We start from the raw sequence: 21,806 nt of genomic DNA on the forward strand, positions 1-21,806 counted from the left end.
GCAGAGGGAGAGGGAGAGAGAGCATCCCAAGCAGGCTCCATGCCCAATGCAGAGCCCAACGTGGGGCTTGATCTCACAACTCTGACATCAAGACCTGAGGCAAAATCAAGAGTCAGACGCTTAACCAACCTAGTCATACAGGCGCCCCAAGTTCCCTTTTACTCTTAAAAACCCTTAAACTTTGAAAATTACAAACATTTAATAAACTAGGAGTGGCTCTATTTCATTCATCTTATTAGAGAAAGCCCAAACCCATCAAATTATGAAAATGAACAACTAGAACCACTAGAAAATAGAATTTCTGCTTGCTTTTAACATGTATATACTACTCTCCATATTTACCACAGCCAGCTAGTGAGAAAAACAAACCCAATTGTCTGTCTATCCTCTCCCACTTTTTCTCCCTTCCTTTCTCTCATTTTATGTATAGAAAGAAAAGTAATAAAACCAACTTATATTTATTGAGCACTGATTTTTTTGGCAGAAACTATTTAAGGCTCTTTATATGTAAAAATAATTCAATCAGCATAATAATATCAGGTGAAAAGTATTATTACTTAAGTCAGCTCTCTACTACCCTTATCATTCTGAGGCAACTAGTAGGGTTTCTATATGAAATATATTTATTTAAAATTTGTTTAATGAACAAAATAAATTTATCTTTCAAACATTCAGCTTATATAGGAAATTTTGAGGATAAACTCATTGTAAGTTGAAGATTCCTAATCATCATCTAATGTTTTTGAACCACTTAGTTTTTCTAAGAGGAAAACACAATATACAACAAACCAGAGTATAAGACATAGATACGGTACTTGACATAAGGGCTACATATTATTAGAAAAAAAGATTGACTTCTCATGCCTCATGCCAGATGATTCCCCCCTTCCCCACAGTAAGAATGTCAGGAGAATGCTGTATCATTACGTATGAAATAAACAGTTAGAGGCTCCATGGATGCCAATCACAGGGTAACTAGGTCGAACTTCACAGTGCATGCACTTAACTATGTCCTCAGAAAAGCATCATTTCTCAAAGCTGCACAACTATTAACCCCTAGCACAAGAATGAGCTTACTTTGCTCATTTGGAAAGTAGATAACTCAGGATATTTAGCCAATTATCATACATATAATACACTCAGAGACATACATCTAAACATATGACTGTGTAAATAGATGCATTTGTCTATCTATATATGTGTGTGTTTATATATATGCCAATTGACATCCTGCTATATTACCTCTAAACACTTCAGTACATACTTCCTTAAAAATGGGATACTCTTCTTACATAACCAAAACAATTCCAAAATCTGAGAACAGAATATCATACAACACTAATACACAGTTGATAATCACATTTCATCAATTGTCCCACATTTCCTAGTCCAACATCCAGTTCAAGATTATCATTGTATACATCTTTCATATAATTTTGGATTCCTTTAATCTGGAACAATAGCTCATCCTTTCTTTTAGTTTCTTGACCTTAGCATTTTTGAAGAGTACAAAAAATTCTTTTGTGGACTCTCTTTTAGTTTGGGTTTGTCTGATATTTTCATCAGGATTAGATTCAGTTACGTATTCTTGGCAAGAATACTTCAGTAAAACTTTTCATAATTATCAAAAGAAAAGCCCAACTGCACCAATAAACATTCATAAACCTGCACTTAAAAAGCACCATTTGTACTCTTCTATTACTTTTTGGATGTTTAGAATGCTGAAATATTTTAAGAAGAAACTTACCAGCATTACATTCTTAAAACTGAAATAGGGAGAAGAAAAGAAATTGTCAAAAATAATTACAAAGAATTGAGAATCCTCGGTAAACAATAAAATTTTTAATAGAATTAGGGAAAAAGGAGAAAGGATCTGAGATGAATTCATTGATCAAGCAGCTTTTTACAGATGACCTTGAAGAATGGCTGGGATTTCATCTGAAAATATGGGGAAGGGTCTTCTGGGTAAAGAAGGCAGTGTAAGAACAATGGTACAGAGGCAGGAATGTTAAATTTTGTTTATTCAATGGAAGGCGGTGTAATTGCCCTACTGTACAGTCTGTGCCTACACTAAGGGTAACAACAGAGATGGCCTGACCCTCTGTGCTAGAACCATACCCTCGGGGAGCTGAAAGCCCACGCAGAAAGGATGGACTTTATTTCAAAGGCCATCTGACGTCACTGACCAGCAAACCAGATTTCACTGACCAGAGCAAATGAGAGCTCTTGCAAATATGACTCAAATGTGAAGAAAGAAGAGCAAATGCTTCCAGATGGTTTGTTTCTGTTGTGTTGTTGTTGTTTTGTTTTTCTAGTAACTCCATGATTAACATTGTTATTCTTGTTATTAAAAAATTATTTATTTATTTATTTGTTTATTTATTTATTATTTAGGGAGTGAGGCAAGTAGGGGAAAGGGCAAAGGGAGAGAATCTCAAGCAGACTCTGTGCTGAGCACAGAGCCTGACCCCAGGCTTGATCTCAAGATCCGGACCTGAGCGGAAATCAAGAGTTGGATGCTTAACCAACTGAGTCACCCAGGCTCTCCTAACACTGCTATTCTTAATTTTAGGTTGCTTCTTTAAGTTTAATGAAGCTAATAAATCAGAGTCCTTGGTTTGGTAATATGGTAACAAAATTAAAATGTTAAAGTTCTTCGTGAAAGAGCAGCTTTCCCACCGCCATGACATCTACCATTTGACAATGAAGAAAGTCAGATAAATATGAAATACTGAAATATAAAATTATTAGGCAAGAAAGCTAGGCAGGAACAATAGGAGGATGGGACTTACACGTGGTGATGGCAAGCCCCAACTGACGACTGCCCAGACATCTCCTCGCTGCACCCAACTAGCGGTCAGTTTGCCATTACAGTATCCCATCCCAGGAAGAGTTAAGTTTGTGGTGCTTGCTACAAGCAGCCCCTTGTCCTTATTTGACCTATCTCTAGAACAGAAATAATGTTGTGGTTTCCTACCCCAGGCAGGCATTTTGAATACCTCTTGGGAAAGGACATGGGTAGCTGGCTAATTATTATATAATCCAGGCCTGTCTCTCAAATGTTGGGATCCAAGGACCTCTTCGAAAGAGAAAAATTAGTGTAAGCCCACATCCCGGGGTTTCTCAGCCCTTGTCTTTCCTGACCAGCCCACTTTCCCCTTGAAGTGCACTTTAATAAAACTTTGCTTGGTTTTACTTTCGTTGCATTGTCCTGTAATTCTTTACTGTGGCAATGAAAAGAACTGAGGCTTCTTTCTTTTTCCATCTCACCCTCGGTAAAGAAATGAATAGGAAACATGAATATTATATCTTGACATACATATGAAAACACGATAAAATAAAGGTTGGAGAGCACTGACCCAACTGTTAGAGCAAACATTGTGCTTGCAAAAGTCCAAAGGCAAAAGATGTCCTAATATAAAACAAAGAACAGGGAGGAAAGAGACCAATAAATGTGCCATGATCACAGAAACTACTCATCTTTTAGAGGTAAGATTTATAAACAATAAAGTATACAATGGTAACACTCAAAAATGTTAGTTTATTTTATGTTAAGTTTGACAGTAGATCATTTATATTCTATATAAACAATGCTATATTGAAACCTACATATGTAGAAAGACTAGATGGAAAAAATGAGGTAAAGCTCCAAAAATAAAAAAAGAAATAGAAGATCAAAAAAGGAAGAAACATGGTCAAAGTGGTTGTACCACACACAGAAATGTGGAAAACACAGATGGTTTTGTATTACTTTCAATTAGGGAATTAAGAAGACAGGAAATTTAACTTCCTTAATTCCTTAAAAGGAAATAAAATACTCAGATTAACCATGAACATACTTTTCTTCATCTTTTTTTATATTAAAAAATTCTCTGGAGCCTTGATTAATTATAAAATGTCTTTCTTTTTCATTAACTTTTATAAAAATCTCCTCTGGTTTTTCCTTCTTACGTGACTGTATTAGAACATTTAATTATTTCCATGACTTTCTGGCATTTTTATTATTCTCTTTATCATGTTTCTGAATAATAAGTTTCCTTTTTCTTTGCATAATTTCTCTGTGGGATAAGGAGGAGGTAAGAAAGGAGGCAATAAAAATCGAATTCCACGCCTTTCATTCTATTTCGCCTATTTTTTAAAAACCAGACTTTATGTATTCAACACCCATAGCAGTATGAAACAAAATATTTTAGCAGATCATTTAAACTTTTATTAAAACATTTATTGTTGCATAAATTACAGCATTCAGCATCAATTTTGTCAAGGGACACAACCTACACATAAAAGTTCTTCTATGCATGGTGTGCAAATTGTTTATAGATCTACATTCTGGTTGCATGCTTGTAGTTCAGATAAATTTATCACCTTGGAATGTATTTTCCCACACAACTTCATTATATCTTCCATTGGGCAGGTGCATCTAAGTTAGTCTAAGAAATCAGAGTCTAAAACTTGAATGTGGGAAGATGAGAGTTAAAGTGTCTTCAAAAGTCAGTCCTGTGTTGTCCAAAAAGTGTAAGCTTTTCTCCTACTAAATATCAATAGACTAGAATCTGAAGATACAGTAGGGGCACCACTGACATAGCTACCCAAAGGTACTTATCATAAAACAAAATAAATAAAACAGCAAAAAGATATTCAATATTTTTACCTACCAGTGATATCATAATTTAAGTGGTCAAAAAAAATTCAAGTTCTTCAAGAAAATAGAAATGATGGGTGTGAACAATCACTTGAAATGTTGCCACCAATTTTTAGTGCTCCTCTGTCTCAGGGAGGAAATTAGGATAAAATTGCTTGCACTTTATGTACATCATTGTAATTTTTTCCATAATTTCCAACTGTAACATTTTTCCTTTTCAACTAAAAAAAAAAACCCAAAGCCTATAATGTCATGAGGAGGACTAAAAAACCCAGAGACTGTAAGAAATTTGAGGACTGCCAATTTAAAAATTGTAGCGCAGAGTCAGTATTTCCCGTTTTATTCCTGGATATCATCCCAACACACAGAGAATGAAAGACAACTGTGCAAATGCCCTATGTATTGAAAATAGGAAACAGAGCAATCCTAGACCCACAGATCAATGGAAAGGCTCCAAAATCAGTGATGGCTGAGCAAAAGGGTGTGCAGGAGGAAAAAGAGAAAAGAAACCTTGAAGAAATAATCCAGAAGCTGCAGATTTCAAAAAAGAGCTAACAAACCTACCTACCTTAAGGCCAGGAGCTATGCCTTTCTATGTTGTAGACATAAAATGCAGCAGTTTCAGGTGGAAGCATCTGTGAATGGTTTCAGAAAGCAGAGAAAGTGAGGCTAAATGAAGAAATATACAGAAAAGACAAATCTACAGAAAGTAGTCTATACCTGTGGAAACAGAGAGGTAAAGTCTTTCATTGTATGTGAGAGGAACAGAACAAAACAAACAACAAAACCCACATTGCCTATCTCCTCTGGCTAGACTAAGAAAAACTCACTCAGCTCTGTGATAGAAAAGAAAAACTGGACCAGCACTGGGTCTATATAAAGATGTTACAAGAGCGGGAGAAAAGGGTGGGGGAAGAGAGGAGCAGAAAACCAATGGCATACAGGGGAAGACACACTAAAAATATGTTAGTATTAATGAAGCAGAAAATTGTGACCAAATATTTCACCATGAACTTTTCAAATGTAATGAATAGCCATCACCTTTTTGAAGCAACTAGGTAATGCAAATATGCAAGGTGTCAAGGCAAGGTTAGCAGCACAAGAGCAAGAGATGAACCGTAAGCTTCCAGTACTCAACCAAATGGCATAATGGAAAAAAATAAAAGCACAAGACAAATGAAGGAGAAACTGGAAATAATACAGGGGAAGAGAGGGTACTGAAAGCATAAGAAAGTAGCAAGGATTGAAGTGATGCAAACTAAATAAATATATATTGAATGAATGAATGAAAAGGATTAGAATAAATGAATGAATGAAAAGGAATTAGAAATTATAGAGTACAGCACAGACAAAATAAATCCCATACACATATAAAAGGAATCATTGAAGAAGAAAATAATAATAAAATAGTACAAATAATAACAATAAGATAGTGGAAATACTTAAAGATATAAGTTAAGAACATTTCAATCTCTATCTTGGGGGAAAGACCAAAAAAAAAAAAAAAAAAAAGAAATAAAGACAAAAATCACCATGTCTGTGGGCAAAATAGTTCAGAACAGTCAGCAATAGAATAAAATTCTAGTGAAAATCACTAGACTTCAAATATAAATTAAGAATCATTTATTCAGCCACGTAATTAAGAATTCCCTAAATTCTACAATGCTAGAAGAAAGAAGAGCCAAATGGTGCTCAGCCCAACTATACTCTGAGAAACAAACATGCAAGAATTTTGAAAATGCAAAATTTCAGAAATGTGGCTCCCAAGGTCCCTTCCTCAGGAATCCATGAGAGATGACTTTCATCCAAGGAGATGATTAAAAAAATAACAAACTTGCCAATAATGTATATGCTCCTGTTAAAAGTAAATCTTCCCCCAGTGACCAGTGGAGCCTTCAGATGACTGTAGCTTTGGACAGACTGACGGCAACCTCACAAGATACCCTGATCCATAAGCTCCCAGCTAAGCAGCACCTAGGTTCCTTAATTGCATAAACTGTGATATAACCATCATTTGCTGTTTTAAGTTGCTAAATTTTAGAGTAACTTGGTGTGCAACCATAGATAACTAAAACGAGGCTTAGAAAGTATTGAAGTTGAAGAAGCTGGAATACTAGAAAATAGAGGATTTTCTATTTTTTTAAGGATTTTATTTATTTATTTATTTGACAAAGACATAGTGAGAGAGGGAACATAAGCAGGGGGAGTGGGAGAGGGACAACAGGCATCCTGCAGAGCAGGGAGTCCGCTGATGCAGGGCCTGATGTGGGGCCTGATCCCAGGTCCTGGGATCATAACCTGAGCCGAAGGCAGACACGCAACATCTTCAAGCACAGTGAGTGACCTGGGCCTCCAGCAAAGCACTGCGGATTGACAGATGTTCTCTGGTTTTACAGAACAAGGTTTGGAAGTGACTCAAGGCAAGAGGCTGTGGCTGTATTGCTGCTTGGAGGGTAAGATGGTGTTGGCTATACAGAAAATGGCATGCATGCTCAGAGTCTGACCGGAAAAGACAAACACATGTTTTTACAGACAAATGTGGGCCAAGTGAAAGAAAAGGTTAGGTGGGGGAAATCTCGGAGTGATTTCTTTCAAAAGTGAAACTGGCGAGAGCCACAGATATGGACAGTAAGAAAGCATAGTGGGTGGACCACCACAAGTAGGAGCTCCAAAAGAGGACACAGTCGTCTCGTTAAGGAGCCGCAGGTGATACATCCCAGTGAATGAAGGCAACGCCAAAGACCCAGAAATATGCCCCAAGAAAAGGAGGCAACACTTCATATTTGATACGGCCAGTAGAAATTAAAAACCCCACCTCTTCCCTGTAGGAAAGGGAGCCATAGTTAGAATACTAGGAATAAAAGGTTTAAACAGAGGTCGAGAAAACCAGGACTGCAGCTGACATGGCACCACCTCTGCACTCAGGCAGAAGCAGAAAAGAACAGGGGAAGGGAGAAACTTTAACATTAGAGACCTTCTGAGTTCTGATTATTACATGGAACTGTAATTAAGTACCAGAGGGGAACCCTGTGTTCTGCTCTTTGACATGTGGCTATATGATTAAAATGAATTTTTTATTTAAAACTAATTAAACAATAACAGTATTCCATAATATAGTTACAGAAATCACACAATTGTCAGCACAATGGAAGTTTTATAATTCTAAAGCAGACCTTCAAAGCTTGGACTGCAACTGACTGGTAATAGTAATAGGGTAGATAGTAACTCAAGCATTACCAGTTAAGGGGCACCTGGGTAGCTCAGTGGGTTAAAACCTCTGCCTTCAGCTCAGGTCATGATCCCAGGGTCCTGGGATTGAGCCCCACATTGGGCTCTCTGCTCAGCAGGAAGCCTGCTTCCCGCTCCCCACCCCTGCTCTCTCTGCCTGCCTCTCTGCCTACTTGTGATCTTTGTCTGTCAAATGAATTAATAAAATCTTAAAAAAAAAAAAAAAAAACTAACTTCTAGAACCAAACTGCCCTATAGTATAGCATACCATACTTGATCTATCAAGTATGAGCTCACATGGGCTACCCTAAGGAATATATTTATAAACCATTTTTAAAACAACTGATAAGCCCTGATTAGAAGAAAATAGCTAAAAATTAAGAACATTCATGCATTTGAAGAAAGTGCAACATACATTCAACATAAAGTTGGCTTCCATTTTTCTTTTTATCTTAGTATCAGATAGTCATTAGTTCAAAAAAACTTTAGATTTCTTAATTATAAAAAAATATAAAGAAGATTTGGCAACATTACCTCCGAATATAATACTCTCAATTAAAGCGATGTAATCTTGGGGCTCCTGCTCAGTAGACATCTCCCATTTGCCTCCAGCGATATTTAATAGTTTGTAGAGCTGATCTGAACTTGTAACTCCACACAGCAGAGTAACCACACTCTCTGGTGAATGAAGTACCTTTTCCAGAAACTGACATTTCTTTGGAGTTAGATCTTTAAGCAGGCCATTTGATAATATCAGAAGTTTACATTTGTAAGAGTTTAAATTCAGCAATTCCAAATCCCAAAAAGAGTAATTCTCCAAGCGATATAATAGGACTGCTTCCCTTTTCACAACATGTAAAAAAACTTCTGTCAAGTACAGAGCCCATTCCTCAGCATCTTCTTCATATATCATTATGATGTCTCTTGTATTTTCTGGAAAAACAGAAAACAATGTATTAATTTTCTTATGTTTGAAATATTAACAACATACTATATTATTAATATCAATTTTTTATGTACTCTCTAGGGAATATATTACTTTTATTATACCAGAGACCAATAATATAATTCATGTTATCCCCATTATGAAATCATACAGGATTAAAGTAATCCTTAAGATCAACACAGTTCATGCTTTGTGCGAATCTACACTATACTCATTGTGCCAGAGTGAACCAGGATGCTCAACCCAAAGAAGAGAGAGGTTTCATGGCAGAATAAAAGGAATATTTTGCAGGATTATAGGAGCTAGGCTCAGACATGGCTGTGCCAGTAACCACAAAATTTATCCAGATTCACAGTATTTAACTCCTTTGAGCTACTGTTTCTTCTTCTACTAAATGAAGGCAAAAGTAAAAAATAAATAAGCCCTACCTAAGGGATCAGATTGTTCTGTGAAGATATGAGAGAATTTTCATTAAAGAATTTTCGAGTCTTTTTTTCCAGGTAAAGATGACTGCCTAAAGACAGGTGCTCAGAATTCTAAAAAAACAAAAATCGTTAAAAAAAAAAAAAAGGAAAGAAAGAAATTCAATAACAGAAATGAAATAAAGGGGGTACTGTCTCATGTCATAAACTAAATTTTATGCTGAAAAAATAATTAGAAGGTTCTGATGGAACAACACTAATCTGAAACCTCTCTCTGAACCTATAACCAATTCTGATAAAGAAACTTGAGTCATCACCAAAACCATCACGGTGCTTATGAATCTCTTCTCCATTTGGAAACTGACCAGGGAGTGTTTGCAGCAGTAAGAAAGGCTGTCAGGACTCTCCACAGGCCAGGGCCCATGGATGAGTCAGGGAAGCCCAGCAAATCCCACAGGAACCCAAGTGCATCCTTGGGCAGAGGGCAGGGGCCTTACAGACAATATTTAACAGGTCTCATTAGAGACTACAACTCAGGACCTCCAACCCGGGACACTTTGCTTCTCCTCCCCTTTTCTTTCTGGTCATTAAAAACTGACTGGAATATAGATTTTTGTCACCCAAACTGTAGCTTGAAGGGAAAAATAAAAAGTAGCAAAAAAGAGAGGGACAGGAATTTAAAGAATAATTTGTCCACAGTATCTTAAGCAAACAGATGCCTTAACAGAGCTAAGAGAAACACAAGCAAAATGAAAAGATAAATAATACAAATTTGTAGTTGCAGGAGGGGATTACACAAATAATATTAACAGTAATAATATGATCATAAAAATAATTAAAGTAACACAGCTTGTGAAGACTAGTAGAAATCATAAGCAGGGAAGTAAAAAACTCCATAGAAGTTATCTATAGTGTAAAAAGACTAGAGATTAAATAAAATCAATGTTCAAATACAAGTTGATTTAACTTTTTTAAAAAAGTATCATTTAAGAGTGTATGAGATAAGGAGACAAATTGAACCAAAACAGTACCATTACCCAGAGATACAAAAATTAGAAAAAGCAATAATAGGATAGACATAGATAATATTTTAATTTCTGGACTAAAAGAAAAGCTTGATATTTTCATAGTAAATGCAGAAAAAGAGAACAAGGTATAGCAATTGGTACAAATATATCTGCATAAGAGACTAAAAAGAAAAAGACTTAGTATAAAAACACTTTAAAGGCTGCAGTAGAAAAGAACAAAACACACTAACATATTTTAAAATATAATTTTAAAAATCTTTAAAATACAAAAGAAAAATGAACCAGTTCCATATATCAGCGGGGCACGATCAAGTTCTAAGAAAAATTGTTTGTTTGTTTTTTCAATTTATTTATTTTTAGAAAAACAGTATTCATTATTTTTTCACCACACCCAGTGCTCCATGCATTCCGTGCCCTCTAGAATACCCACCACCTGGTACCCCAACCTCCCACCCCCCCGCCACTTCAAACCCCTCAGACTGTTTTTCAGAGTCCATAGTCTCTCGTGGTTCACCTCCCTATCCAATTTATCCCAACTCCCTTCTCCTCTCTAACACCCCTTGTCCTCCATGCTATTTGTTATGCTCCACAAATAAGTGAAACCATATGATAATTGGCTCTCTCTGCTTGACTTATTTCACTCAGCATAATCTCTTCCAGTCCCGTCCATGTTGCTACAAAAGTTGGGTATTCATCCTTTCTGATCGAGGCATAATACTCCATAGTGTATATGGACCACATCTTCCTTATCCATTCATCCGTTGAAGGGCATCTTGGTTCTTTCCATAGGGAAATTAGAGAATCGATTCCATTTACTATAGCACCAAGAACCATAAGATACCTGGGAATAAACCTAACCAAAGAGGTAAAGGATCTGTACTCGAGGAACTACAGAACACTCCTGAAAGAAATTGAAGAAGACACAAATAGATGGAAGACCATTCCATGCTCTTGGATCGGAAGAATAAACATTGTTAAAATGTCTATACTGCCTAGAGCAATCTATACTTTTAATGCCATTCCGATCAAAATTCCACCGGCATTCTTCAAAGAGCTGGAGCAAATAATCCTAAAATTTGTATGGAATCAGAAGAGACCCCGAATCGCTAAGGATATGTTGAAAAACAAAAATAAAGCTGGCGGCATCACGTTACCTGATTTCAAGCTTTATTACAAAGCTGTGATCACCAAGACAGCATGGTACTGGCATAAAAACAGACGCATAGACAGTGGAACAGAGTAGAGAGCCCTGATATGGACCCTCAACTCTATGGTCAATTAATCTTTGACAAAACAGGAAAAAATATACAGTGGAAAAAAGACAGTCTCTTCAATAAATGGTGCTGGGAAAACTGGACAGCTATATGTAGAAGAATGAAACTCGACCATTCTCTTACACCGTACACAAAGATAAACTCAAAATGGATAAAAGACCTCAACGTGAGACAGGAATCCATCAGAATCCTAGAGGAGAGCATAAGCAGTAATCTCTTTGATATCAGCCACAGCAACTTCTTTCAAGATAGGTCTCCAAAGGCAAAGGAAACAAAAGCGAAAATAAACTTTTGGGACTTCATCAAAATCAAAAGCTTCTGCACAGCAAAGGAAACAGTCAACAAAACAAAGAGGCAACCCACGGAATGGGAGAAGATATTTGCAAATGACAGTACAGATAAAAGGTTGATATCCAGGATCTATAATGAACTCCTCAAACTCAACACACATGAAACAGGCAAACATATCAAAAAATGGGCAGAAGATATGAACAGACACTTCTCCAATCAAGACATACAAATGGCTATCAGACACATGAAAAAATGGTCATCATCATTAGCCCTCAGGGAGATTCAAATTAAAACCACATAGAGATATCACCTTACACCAGTTAGAATGGTCAAAATTAACAAAACAGGAAACAGCATGTGTTGGAGAGGATGTGGAGAAAGGGGAACCCTCTTACACTGTTGGTGGGAATGCAAGTTGGTGCAGCCTCTTTGGAGAACTGTGTGGAGATTCCTCAAGAAATTAAAAATAGAGCTTCCCTATGACCCTGCAATTGCACTCCTGGGTATTTACCCGAAAGATACAGATGTTGTGAAAAGAAGGGCCATCTGTACCCCAATGTTTATAGCAGCAATGGCCACAGTCGCCAAACTATGGAAAGAACTAAGAAAAATTGTTAAGGGAAAGTCTATCTTGATGAAATTGCCTTTGGTTTAATGATTACTATAAAATGTCTTCATGTGTTCAGGAAGGAAAAGCGACTCACCCAGGAGGAGAATAATATTAAGTTGGTCAAAGAATTCTTGAGAGAAATTTCAAGCCCAGGTTAGAATGAATTTTAAGAAAGTTCTTACAAAAATAATATTATATTCATATTATAGAATATTGTACAGCAGTAAAAATGAACCACTGCTACATGCAGCATGGATAAATCCAAAGACAAAAGATAGGGTGAAAGATGAAAAAGGGTGTATTCTGCAATGATTGTATTTATATGAAGTTCAAAAACAAACAAACAAAAAAACATTCATGGTGATACAGATAGGATATCTGGGCATAGGATTAATGAATGAAAGCAGGCATGGGAGAACCTTCCAGTGTGGAGATGTTCTCATCTTGGTCTGAATGGTTGTCACACAAAGTGTATGTGTGTGTGTGTGTGTGTGTGTGTGTGTAAACTTTATGTATAAAGTTAATTTATCTGTATTTCTTAGATTGTGTGTGTAAATTATTCTGCAATAAAAAAGTAAAGTACCAAAAGAAAGAAGAAAGTTCCAAGATGACAGCTATGCAAGAGGCCTGGTCTAGAGACCAGTAGCGACTTAAAACAGGTGAATGGAGCATTTGAGGAGGGAGAGCCCGAGAGCATTACAGGAAACCAACAGATACTAGTTAGAATTAGTAAATCAAGAAGTTGTAGGATAGATGTGTCTTTTAGAAACAGAACAATAAAAAGGAAAAATCTGAAAGAACTATGGTTCTTGAGGTTCTATGGAGAATCAAATTGTGTTTGGTGACGGGGAGAGCAGAGGACTGCTGATTTTCATTATAGATGTTTTACCATAGTTCAATATGCAAGTGTAGCCATACTCAAAATTTAAATAATAAAGAAAAATACAGGCTACAATAGAAGAACCAGAATAAATAAAATGAAAATGTAAAAAGTTTGAAAAAAGAAAGCACAGTAGGTTTCATATAAGTCCATACAGAACAAAGATAAAATGTTGAGGGGATTATGATTGCACTACAAAATCAGATATTAAAAATCTTGATGAAACAAACATACTCATGGGATGGGAAAACATACTCATGAGCATTTTTGGAAAAAATAGTATAAAATATTAACCTCATCCTTGATAGAATTTAGTCATTTAATCCTTCCTAAATTTGATTTATGAATTTAAAAAAATGATTCCATCCTCTCACTATTTTTCTATCATTTTCCCTAAAAAATAATAATTTAGAGTATTCTAAGTAAAGATTTTTATCTGAAAATTAATGTCCTTCAATTTTACTTTATATTATTATTATTATTTTTAAAGATTTAATTTATTTATTTGACAGAGAGAGATCACAAGTAGGCAGAGAGGCAGGCAAAGAGAGAGGAGGAAGTAGGGTCCCTGCTGAGCAGAGAGCCGATGCAGGACTCAATCCCAGGACCCTGAGATCATGACCTGAGCCGAAGGCAGCGGCTTAACCCACTGAGCCACCCAGGCGCCCCTGATCTCATTTTTTTTAAAGATTTTATTTATTTATTTGAGAGAGAGTGTACAAGTAGGCAGAGAGGCAGGCGGGGGCGGGGGGAGCAGGCTCCCTGCTGAGCAGAAAGCCCAATGCAGGGCTTGATTCCAGGACCCTGCAACCATGACCCTGAGACCATGACCTGAGCCAAAGGCAGAGGCTTAAACCATTGAGTCACCCAGATGCCCCTATGATCTCATTTTTAAACAATCACTCCATGAGCATCTACTTAAAATAATTTTATTGATAGTGACAGTTACCCATGAAAGATAGGACTGTGAGAGATACATTGCTTTCTTTAAAAAAAAAAACTCTTCCAGAGGATCCTGGGTGGCTCAGCCAGTTAAGCATTTGCTTTCAGGTCAGGTCATGATCTCAGGGTCCCGGGATCCAGTCCCGTGTTGGGCTCCCTGCTCAGAGGGGAGTCGACTTCTCCCTTTCCCTCTTCCCCCCCTCCCCCAACTCTTTGTGCTCTCTTGTTCTCTCTCTAAAGTAAATGAACAAAATCTTAAAAAATAAAAATAAATAATTAAAAAGTTCCATATTGCTTATATTTCCATAGTAAACCTGTATTATTTTATAAAACAAAATAATCATCCTTAAAAATCAGTGGTAAGGTATTATCATGAATACAAAGAGCAAAACACCAAAACTCTTGTAATCTACAATTATCTTTTTTTTCTTCTGGATATAAAGCTTATATTTTCTATAACACCAATGGGCCAATTAAGACTATAATGATTTTGAAAGTTATTGTATTTTTATTGAATTATCTGCATCTTTTCTCAGATATAAATATCATCTCCGAGGACAGATGCTTCCTTTTTCTACTCAATTTATTTAGATTCCTAAATAATGCCTTTCATAATTTCTTGAACAGGTATTCAATAGAATTTTTAATATGCTTATGTGTGCAGCATGAAGATGACATCTGGAAGAAAACATATGGGAATCATACACAAGTTGTGTATGAGTCATCAGGGTAGCTCTGCTATTCTCTGTGTAGCGTCTCACCCAGCCTGGATGCTAAATACATACTTGTTGAACAAACACAAACATGGCACCATAATTCAGTATTTTTATGTTTGAGGAAGGGTAGAGAAAGAGGTTCCTTTCTATTACATATAGCCAGAGTAGGCTACCATATAATTTCTAAACTAGAGAGTAAAGACAAAATTCATAATGTGAATTATTAAGTGTTTCAAGTAAACTAGGACTCCAATGTGTTTTATATATATCATTTTACTTTATTCTCAAAATTACCCTATTGAGTAGATTCAAACATTATTCTCATTTTACAGATGGGAAAACTGAAGTGGTATTAGATTTGGATTCCATTGCAGGCAGTCTGATCCTACAGCCTGTACTTTTAAACTCTAACAGCAAAGGACACAACATTATTTAAGAGATTAAGACAGATTCTTCATAGGTGATATGAGTTGGGTTAGTCAATATTTAGCAGCCTATGAGTTAATCTCAAGTATGCAAAGTCTGTGAAATCTTACAAGGACTCTGGTTCCCACCAAGGAAAAAGAGGAAATAGAACGTATGAGGTACTCCAAGAGTATGGTTATCTATGAAGAACTTACAGAACTATCTTCTTGACTCTAAAACATAAGTCAATAAAATTATAGAACAAGTATAGAATAAGGGGTGCCTGGGTTGCTCAGTCAGTTAAATCTCTGACTCTTGATTTTGGCTGAGGTCATGTTCTCAGAGTTGTGAGACCAAAAGCCAGAGAGGATTCCATGCTTGATGTAGAGTCTGCCTGTCATTCTCCCTCTGCTCCTTGCTCCCCTCTCATATGATCTCTCTAAAATAAATAAATAAATAAAATCTTTAAAGTACAGAATGAGGGGCACCTGGGTGTCTCAGTGGGTTAACGCCTCTGCCTTCGGCTCAGGTCATGATCCCAGATCCCGGGATCGAGCCCAGTATCGGGCTCTCTGCTCGGTGGGGAGCGTGCTTTCTCCTCTCTCTGTGCCTGCCTCTCTGCCTACTTGTGACCTCTGTCTGTCAAAAAATAAATAAAATCTTAAAAAAAAAATAAAGTACAGAATGAATATTTCCATGTTACTTAGTTGGGTATCACACTACCATAGGAAATCAATTCTAGAGACAATCATAACTTACTTATCTTTCCAAAACTTCCCAAGAAATAGTAGACAGGTAAACTTTCTCCATATTCTATGGTCATTTTATTCTTAGGTTAAAACTGAGCTTTCCTTCCAAATTTATATTTGACTTATAGTTAGTCTATAACCCCTGTATGACAATTTCCAAAAGCTTAAAGATAAGCACTCAATGTCACCCCTTTCTTCTCTATAGATAAATAAAGTCATTTCAATCCTTTAATCTTTAACTTTCTCAATTATTATTTACTGACATTTTCCATGTAATAGGCATGTTGCTAAGCATGAACATGTATTATTTCATTTTATATTCCTAAAACTACATGGAGTTGCCCTGCTATTCTTACTTTACTGCTGATCACACTGATCCTCAGAGAGGTTCAGGAACTTGTCAGGGCCACAAGAACAGTAATTGTTCCTTATGCTGCCTTCCAGTCTTTCATTTTGAAACCATGTTGAGTCAAAATGCAAAAGTTATATAAAAGGCCTTTTCACAGCCATGATTTTCTTCTTCCTTACTCAGAAAACAGAAGTCTGTCCTTGAGTAACATCTGGACTGTGCCCCAACAATAGTTCTCTATTGATTTTCATGAGACACCTACTGGCCTTTGTTTTACACACTTGGAATAATCAAACTTACATCATTATTTGCCAGTTTAAAAAGGAAGGTTATTGTTGCTAAGATTGACTGACTTTTATAGACTGTGAAATGAAACAATAAAAGTTGAATCTGAAACACAGAAACAAAATTTTCATTCCTGGAAAGCTTCATCAAAATAAAAGAAAGTTGGTTTTGGAGATTCAATTAAGGTCTGTAAATAAATTATTTAAAATGTAAATCTCCAGTCTAACAACATAATATAAATGACAGCATTTTACAAGGGTAGAAATATAGCCATATTAATTTTTATAAATTTACTCTAAAATGGTATCTCAGATTCCATAATGATGTCTTTTATTTATCCTACAAAGTACTATAACAAATTTTTTTAACTTGAAGGAAATTTGTATCAATAATTGATATCAATAATTGCTTTTGCACTGGGAGCAGATTATACTACATATTACCAAAGAATGAGACTGAGCATGAATCAAACCTTTCCTATTAAATATGTGTAGGTTCAAATGGCATATTTTTTCTTTTTGAATAAGATCCCATCTCTTACCAATGTCTGTGCAAAATGAAGAAAGATAGCATAATGCATCTTTTCAATATTGTATTTTTTCTACCTGGTGACCAAAGTGCAGAAGAAAAAAGAGCAGAAAATTACAAAGAAATGACTTATAGCCCAAAAGGACTCAGTGATGGTAACACAAACATTAATCTTGATTGAATCACACACACAAATATATCATTATTCAAAGTACATAGTAAGTGTAACTGAACTTGTTTTGTGCTCTAACTTTGTACTTTAACTAGCACAAGGAAACAAAACTGGGAATTTTTCTCAAAGGCATTAATGTAGTAAAACACACTATAACTCGTTGGTTAATTTCACTTATTCAGAGTGGCAAAAAATACCAGGTGTTTTCTGTGTGTATCTGTGTAGCAGATTCTGCTAACGTACATCCCATATCTTCCTGGCCCAAGAGCTGCAGCTTAGTGGTCAGCTGTTAAGCACACCGACCATTTCCAACCTCTGTTTTGCTGCTTGAGGACTTTCTCTGTTCTGAGGGAGCTTCCCCAGTGCCATGCATCTGCCTGGCAGCTCAGAAGTGTGGGGATTTAGGGCAGTGAGGGCTGGGAGGCAACCCTCAGTCACCCTCCACTCACCTTCCTCAAAGGCTGGATGTTCTGAAGCTGAGTGAGGCCCTCCCTAACCAACGCTCATCTGCTTGCCCACAAATCTCAGCTCACTTTTGCAATGTCCCGAATCCGTAGTATCATATACTACTGTACTACATAAGCCAAGATTATGGAAATCAGTGTGTAAATAATAGCTTTCCCATCCTTCAGGGGTTTATTCTACATTAGGGATGCTGAATTGTAATTGTCTATTGTGCTTTCTGCTTATTAATATACTTTTTAATATATACTATTGTGTTTTCTGCTTATTAATATACTTTTTAATGTGCTTTTCTCCCCTTGTCTCACATTTCCTATTTTTTCACTAGTGCTTCATGGGCTCATCCTCTAAATCAACTACCTACACTTATGTCCAATTCTCAGAGTTTTCTTCAGGGGAAATCTTTCTCTGTCACACCAATTTAGCTCTTCCTTTCAAATACAGGAAGGCACGAACGTATCAATTTAAGATTATGCTTTTTAGCTATGATGAAGAACAACCAGGAAAAGTTATTTTTATATAAATGCAGAACCTTCCTCTTTCTTCTTCCTTTTAAGATGCAAACAAATGCATTTGTGCTTCACAGAACAACCTTGTTTAGAGAAAAAAACAACCTTGTAAGAGAAAAAAAAAAAGCATGGTGTGAACTGCTACAGGATTAGTCTGCAAAGATCTTCTATCCCTCATATATAAACTGCAAATGTTCAACTCTTTCACCTTACCAGTTTTTAATCTCTGATACAAATTATGAATAGTTTATTTAAAATTATAAACACAAATGATTCTATATCTGTGAACAGGTTTTAAAATACGTCAAACAGTGCAAATTTGTAGAATCCTATTTCTGCAATGTCTATAGCCTTTCCCTCCTTTTATTGTCATTACTGATATTTCAATCTAACATAACATTGACCATAAGACAGGTTATTATTTGATATTCCTCTAAGGAAAAAAAATTATGATCGAATAAACTATAATATACTGTAATTTTTTTAAGAGAGGGAAAGGGGAGGGGCAGAGAGAGAGGGAAAGAGAGAATCTTAAGCAGTCTCCATACCCAGCACCAAGCCTAACGCAGGGCTTGATCTCATAACCCTGAGATCATAACCTGAGCTGAAATCAAGAGTTGGACGTTTAACCAACTAAGCCACCCAGGTGCCACAATATACTATAACTTTTTTTTTTTTTAAGATTTTATTTACTTATTTGACAGACAGAGATCACAAGTAGGCAGAGAGGCAAGCACAGAGAGAGGAGGAAGCAGGCTCTCTGCTGAGCAGAGAGCCCAATGCTGGGCTCGATCCCATAATCCTGGGATCATGACCTGAGCAGAGGGCAGAGGCTTTAACCTACTGAACCACCCAGGTGCCCCTATACTATAACTTATAAGATGAATTCTGATTTCAGAGAATTTGACTAGCCCCAAACAGAAAAATACTGTCAGAATTAATTAAATATGGTAATAGTGTCACATTTACACAGTCTTTTAAATGTTTCTCATTTCTTCAATTCACCTTCAAGAATAATCTCCTTAGGACCTGTATATTTTTTATGATCTGTCCAGGCTGATTCTTCCCATATGTATTACATCACTCAGGCTCCCATGCCCATACCAGTGGAAAGCACATCAGAACATTAGCAGGTGAGAGAAAGGAATGATAGGGTTAATTACTAGCTCTCTCATTTACTTCCCCATTCTGGTTTTGGCAGTACCTGCTTTCTTTTGTGGCCCTCTTTTCTGTGGCTTTTCTTCTGTGGCTCTAGTTTTTATGCAGCTCTAGTAACCATCTTCCTTCCCCTTCCCTTACAAGGGTACTAAAAGATTCCTGCTGTTAGTCTTTCAATACTTACCTATCTCTTCTTGGATGCTACGGTCCTGCACATATTAATAAATAATCCCCCCCCCTTTTTTTTCCCCAGTTAAAATCTCTGATGGTGATATCTGTTTCCTGCCAGGATCCTGATAAATACAGGTACTAGGAGTGGCCAGAGGAAACAGATTCTATGGGACGGATTTTGGAATTGCGTTGCTCTCATAATTACAGAGAATACAAGCGACCCCTTGCCAAAGGAAAATAATAGATTGACAATTTATGGCATGCAGAAGCAACATAATGACTCAATTTTTCACCAGGGATAATTTGTCAATGGAGGGGAAAGTTTTGGGAGCTCGAGTGCCTATGGAATTTAGTTACTATTGTGGCAACAGGAATTACAGGGATGGGGTGATTGGTGTATAATGGTTTCTCTGACTGTCCCAGAGCATGCATATACACAGACAGGGTTACAGCTCCAGCAGCAGGCAACTCCCCATCCCCAAGATTCTTAAGCCAATGTGAGAACACTGTTTAAAAAAGTGTGGAATCATAAGACTCAAGAGAGACTGGGGACAGAGATGAGGCTGAGAACTTTAAATTCCCTAGCATCTCTGGATCATTTTTAACTGAGGGAATGTGTGTTCCCTTTAAAAACAAACAAAAACAAACCAAAAAAGTTTTAAGAATTTTATCTAAGGCAACTGCCTCGCAAGTGATGTCAACTTTTCTCAGCATCTATGCCAATACCCCTCCTTGACTGCCCATAAGGTCAATAACTAGCGTTAGATCCCATAAGTAAAAGGAATTTTAGAAAAACCATTTCACACACAAAAATTATTACATAATCCTACCAATATGTATCAGCATTAGTCTGGAAAGAATGTATGGAATGGATTTTAAGACTTATTAGACCAAGGATGGCAAAAGGGAAGATTTAACCTGATTAAATCTATCAATATGGCTATAGTCCTACAAGATTCAGAACTTAATGTGTTACCTCAAGTGCCTGGGGGGGCACTTGCAGCCTTTTAGAATGGATAATTAAAATCTGGACTCCATCACTATGGAGTCAATGTGATTACATTGCCAGACTTGCCTTCTACAATGAAGAAAAGGGGTCAGCAAGCAAATTTTTTTTTATAAACACTCAGACAGTAAATACTTCAGGCTTTGTGGTCAAATAAGATACTTTCTTCTTCTTTTTCTCTCCACCCTATGCTTTACCTCCTTTTCTTTCTTTCTCTTTTTTTTTAATAACCCTTTAAAAGTATAAAAACTATGCTTAGCTCACAAACTATTCACAAATAGGTCACCAGCTAGATTTTGCATATTGGTTACAGGTTGCTGATCCTTGCTCTAGAGTATTCTGACATTCTCTCTACTAAGCATTAAGAAATTCAATCATGAAAAGCTCTGTGATATACGTCCTGTGTAGCCTGGACATGGTGATAACAACTGGATCTTCAAATTGAACTTTTTATGTCAATGAGGCATAATGAAGTCTGGATTGGTAGAGAAGTCTAAATGGTAGCACTTAATCATTAGAGACAATTTAACTAATCTACATATTTTTTCACTCCAGGGATCTGCTGTGGTAACTAACTGAGCTGAAGGTCCTTATGAATGAAGTACATGTATAGCCTATGAACCCTTAGTTTTACCTTAATAAACAAAACAATTCCAGAATTAGGTGCAAAAAGTGACTTCAGTTGAAGTAAGTAGAGATTCACAGGCTTCTATCTGGTTTATAGATTCAGAGCCCTTTGGCGGAGGAAAAGCCAAATCCCTTTGAAATTCCTCTGTCTAAAGAAGCTTTTAAATGTATATACAATGAATCTTCCTCTAAGCATTTCCCCAGAGGCCTGCAGCTATGTACACTGGGAAAAAAGAATGCCCATATATCCTAATGTTTATTAGTTACTGATCTCCATTGACACAGATTCCTGAAGACCCAAAATGTCAGCATGGCACCCTAGTAAGAATGGGAACTTACGGAAGTCAGGTGTAATGACAAATGACATCTTGCCTTGGGTATATTTAACAATAGTTTCAGTGACCCA

General features: G+C 36.5%; 1 protein-coding gene across 2 annotated transcripts in view; it reads right to left on the reverse strand.

Annotated features, from left to right (window-relative positions):
- The window catches only part of BANK1 (B cell scaffold protein with ankyrin repeats 1), a 268,683-nt gene extending 259,429 nt beyond the window's left edge, over positions 1-9,254 (reverse strand). For both annotated transcript variants that reach the window (XM_044224400.1, XM_044224399.1), the window contains exons 1-2: positions 9,245-9,254; positions 8,405-8,803 (exon numbers count right to left, since the gene is read on the reverse strand). In XM_044224400.1, the coding sequence (XP_044080335.1) occupies positions 8,405-8,783 (379 nt within the window). In that variant the 5' untranslated portion in view covers positions 8,784-8,803; positions 9,245-9,254. The remainder of the gene's footprint in view (positions 1-8,404; positions 8,804-9,244) is intronic.
- Positions 9,255-21,806: the final 12,552 nt, after the last annotated feature.

Source organism: Neovison vison, chromosome 11 (assembly GCF_020171115.1).
Source record: "Neovison vison isolate M4711 chromosome 11, ASM_NN_V1, whole genome shotgun sequence".
Classification (NCBI taxonomy): Eukaryota; Metazoa; Chordata; class Mammalia; order Carnivora; family Mustelidae; genus Neogale; species Neogale vison.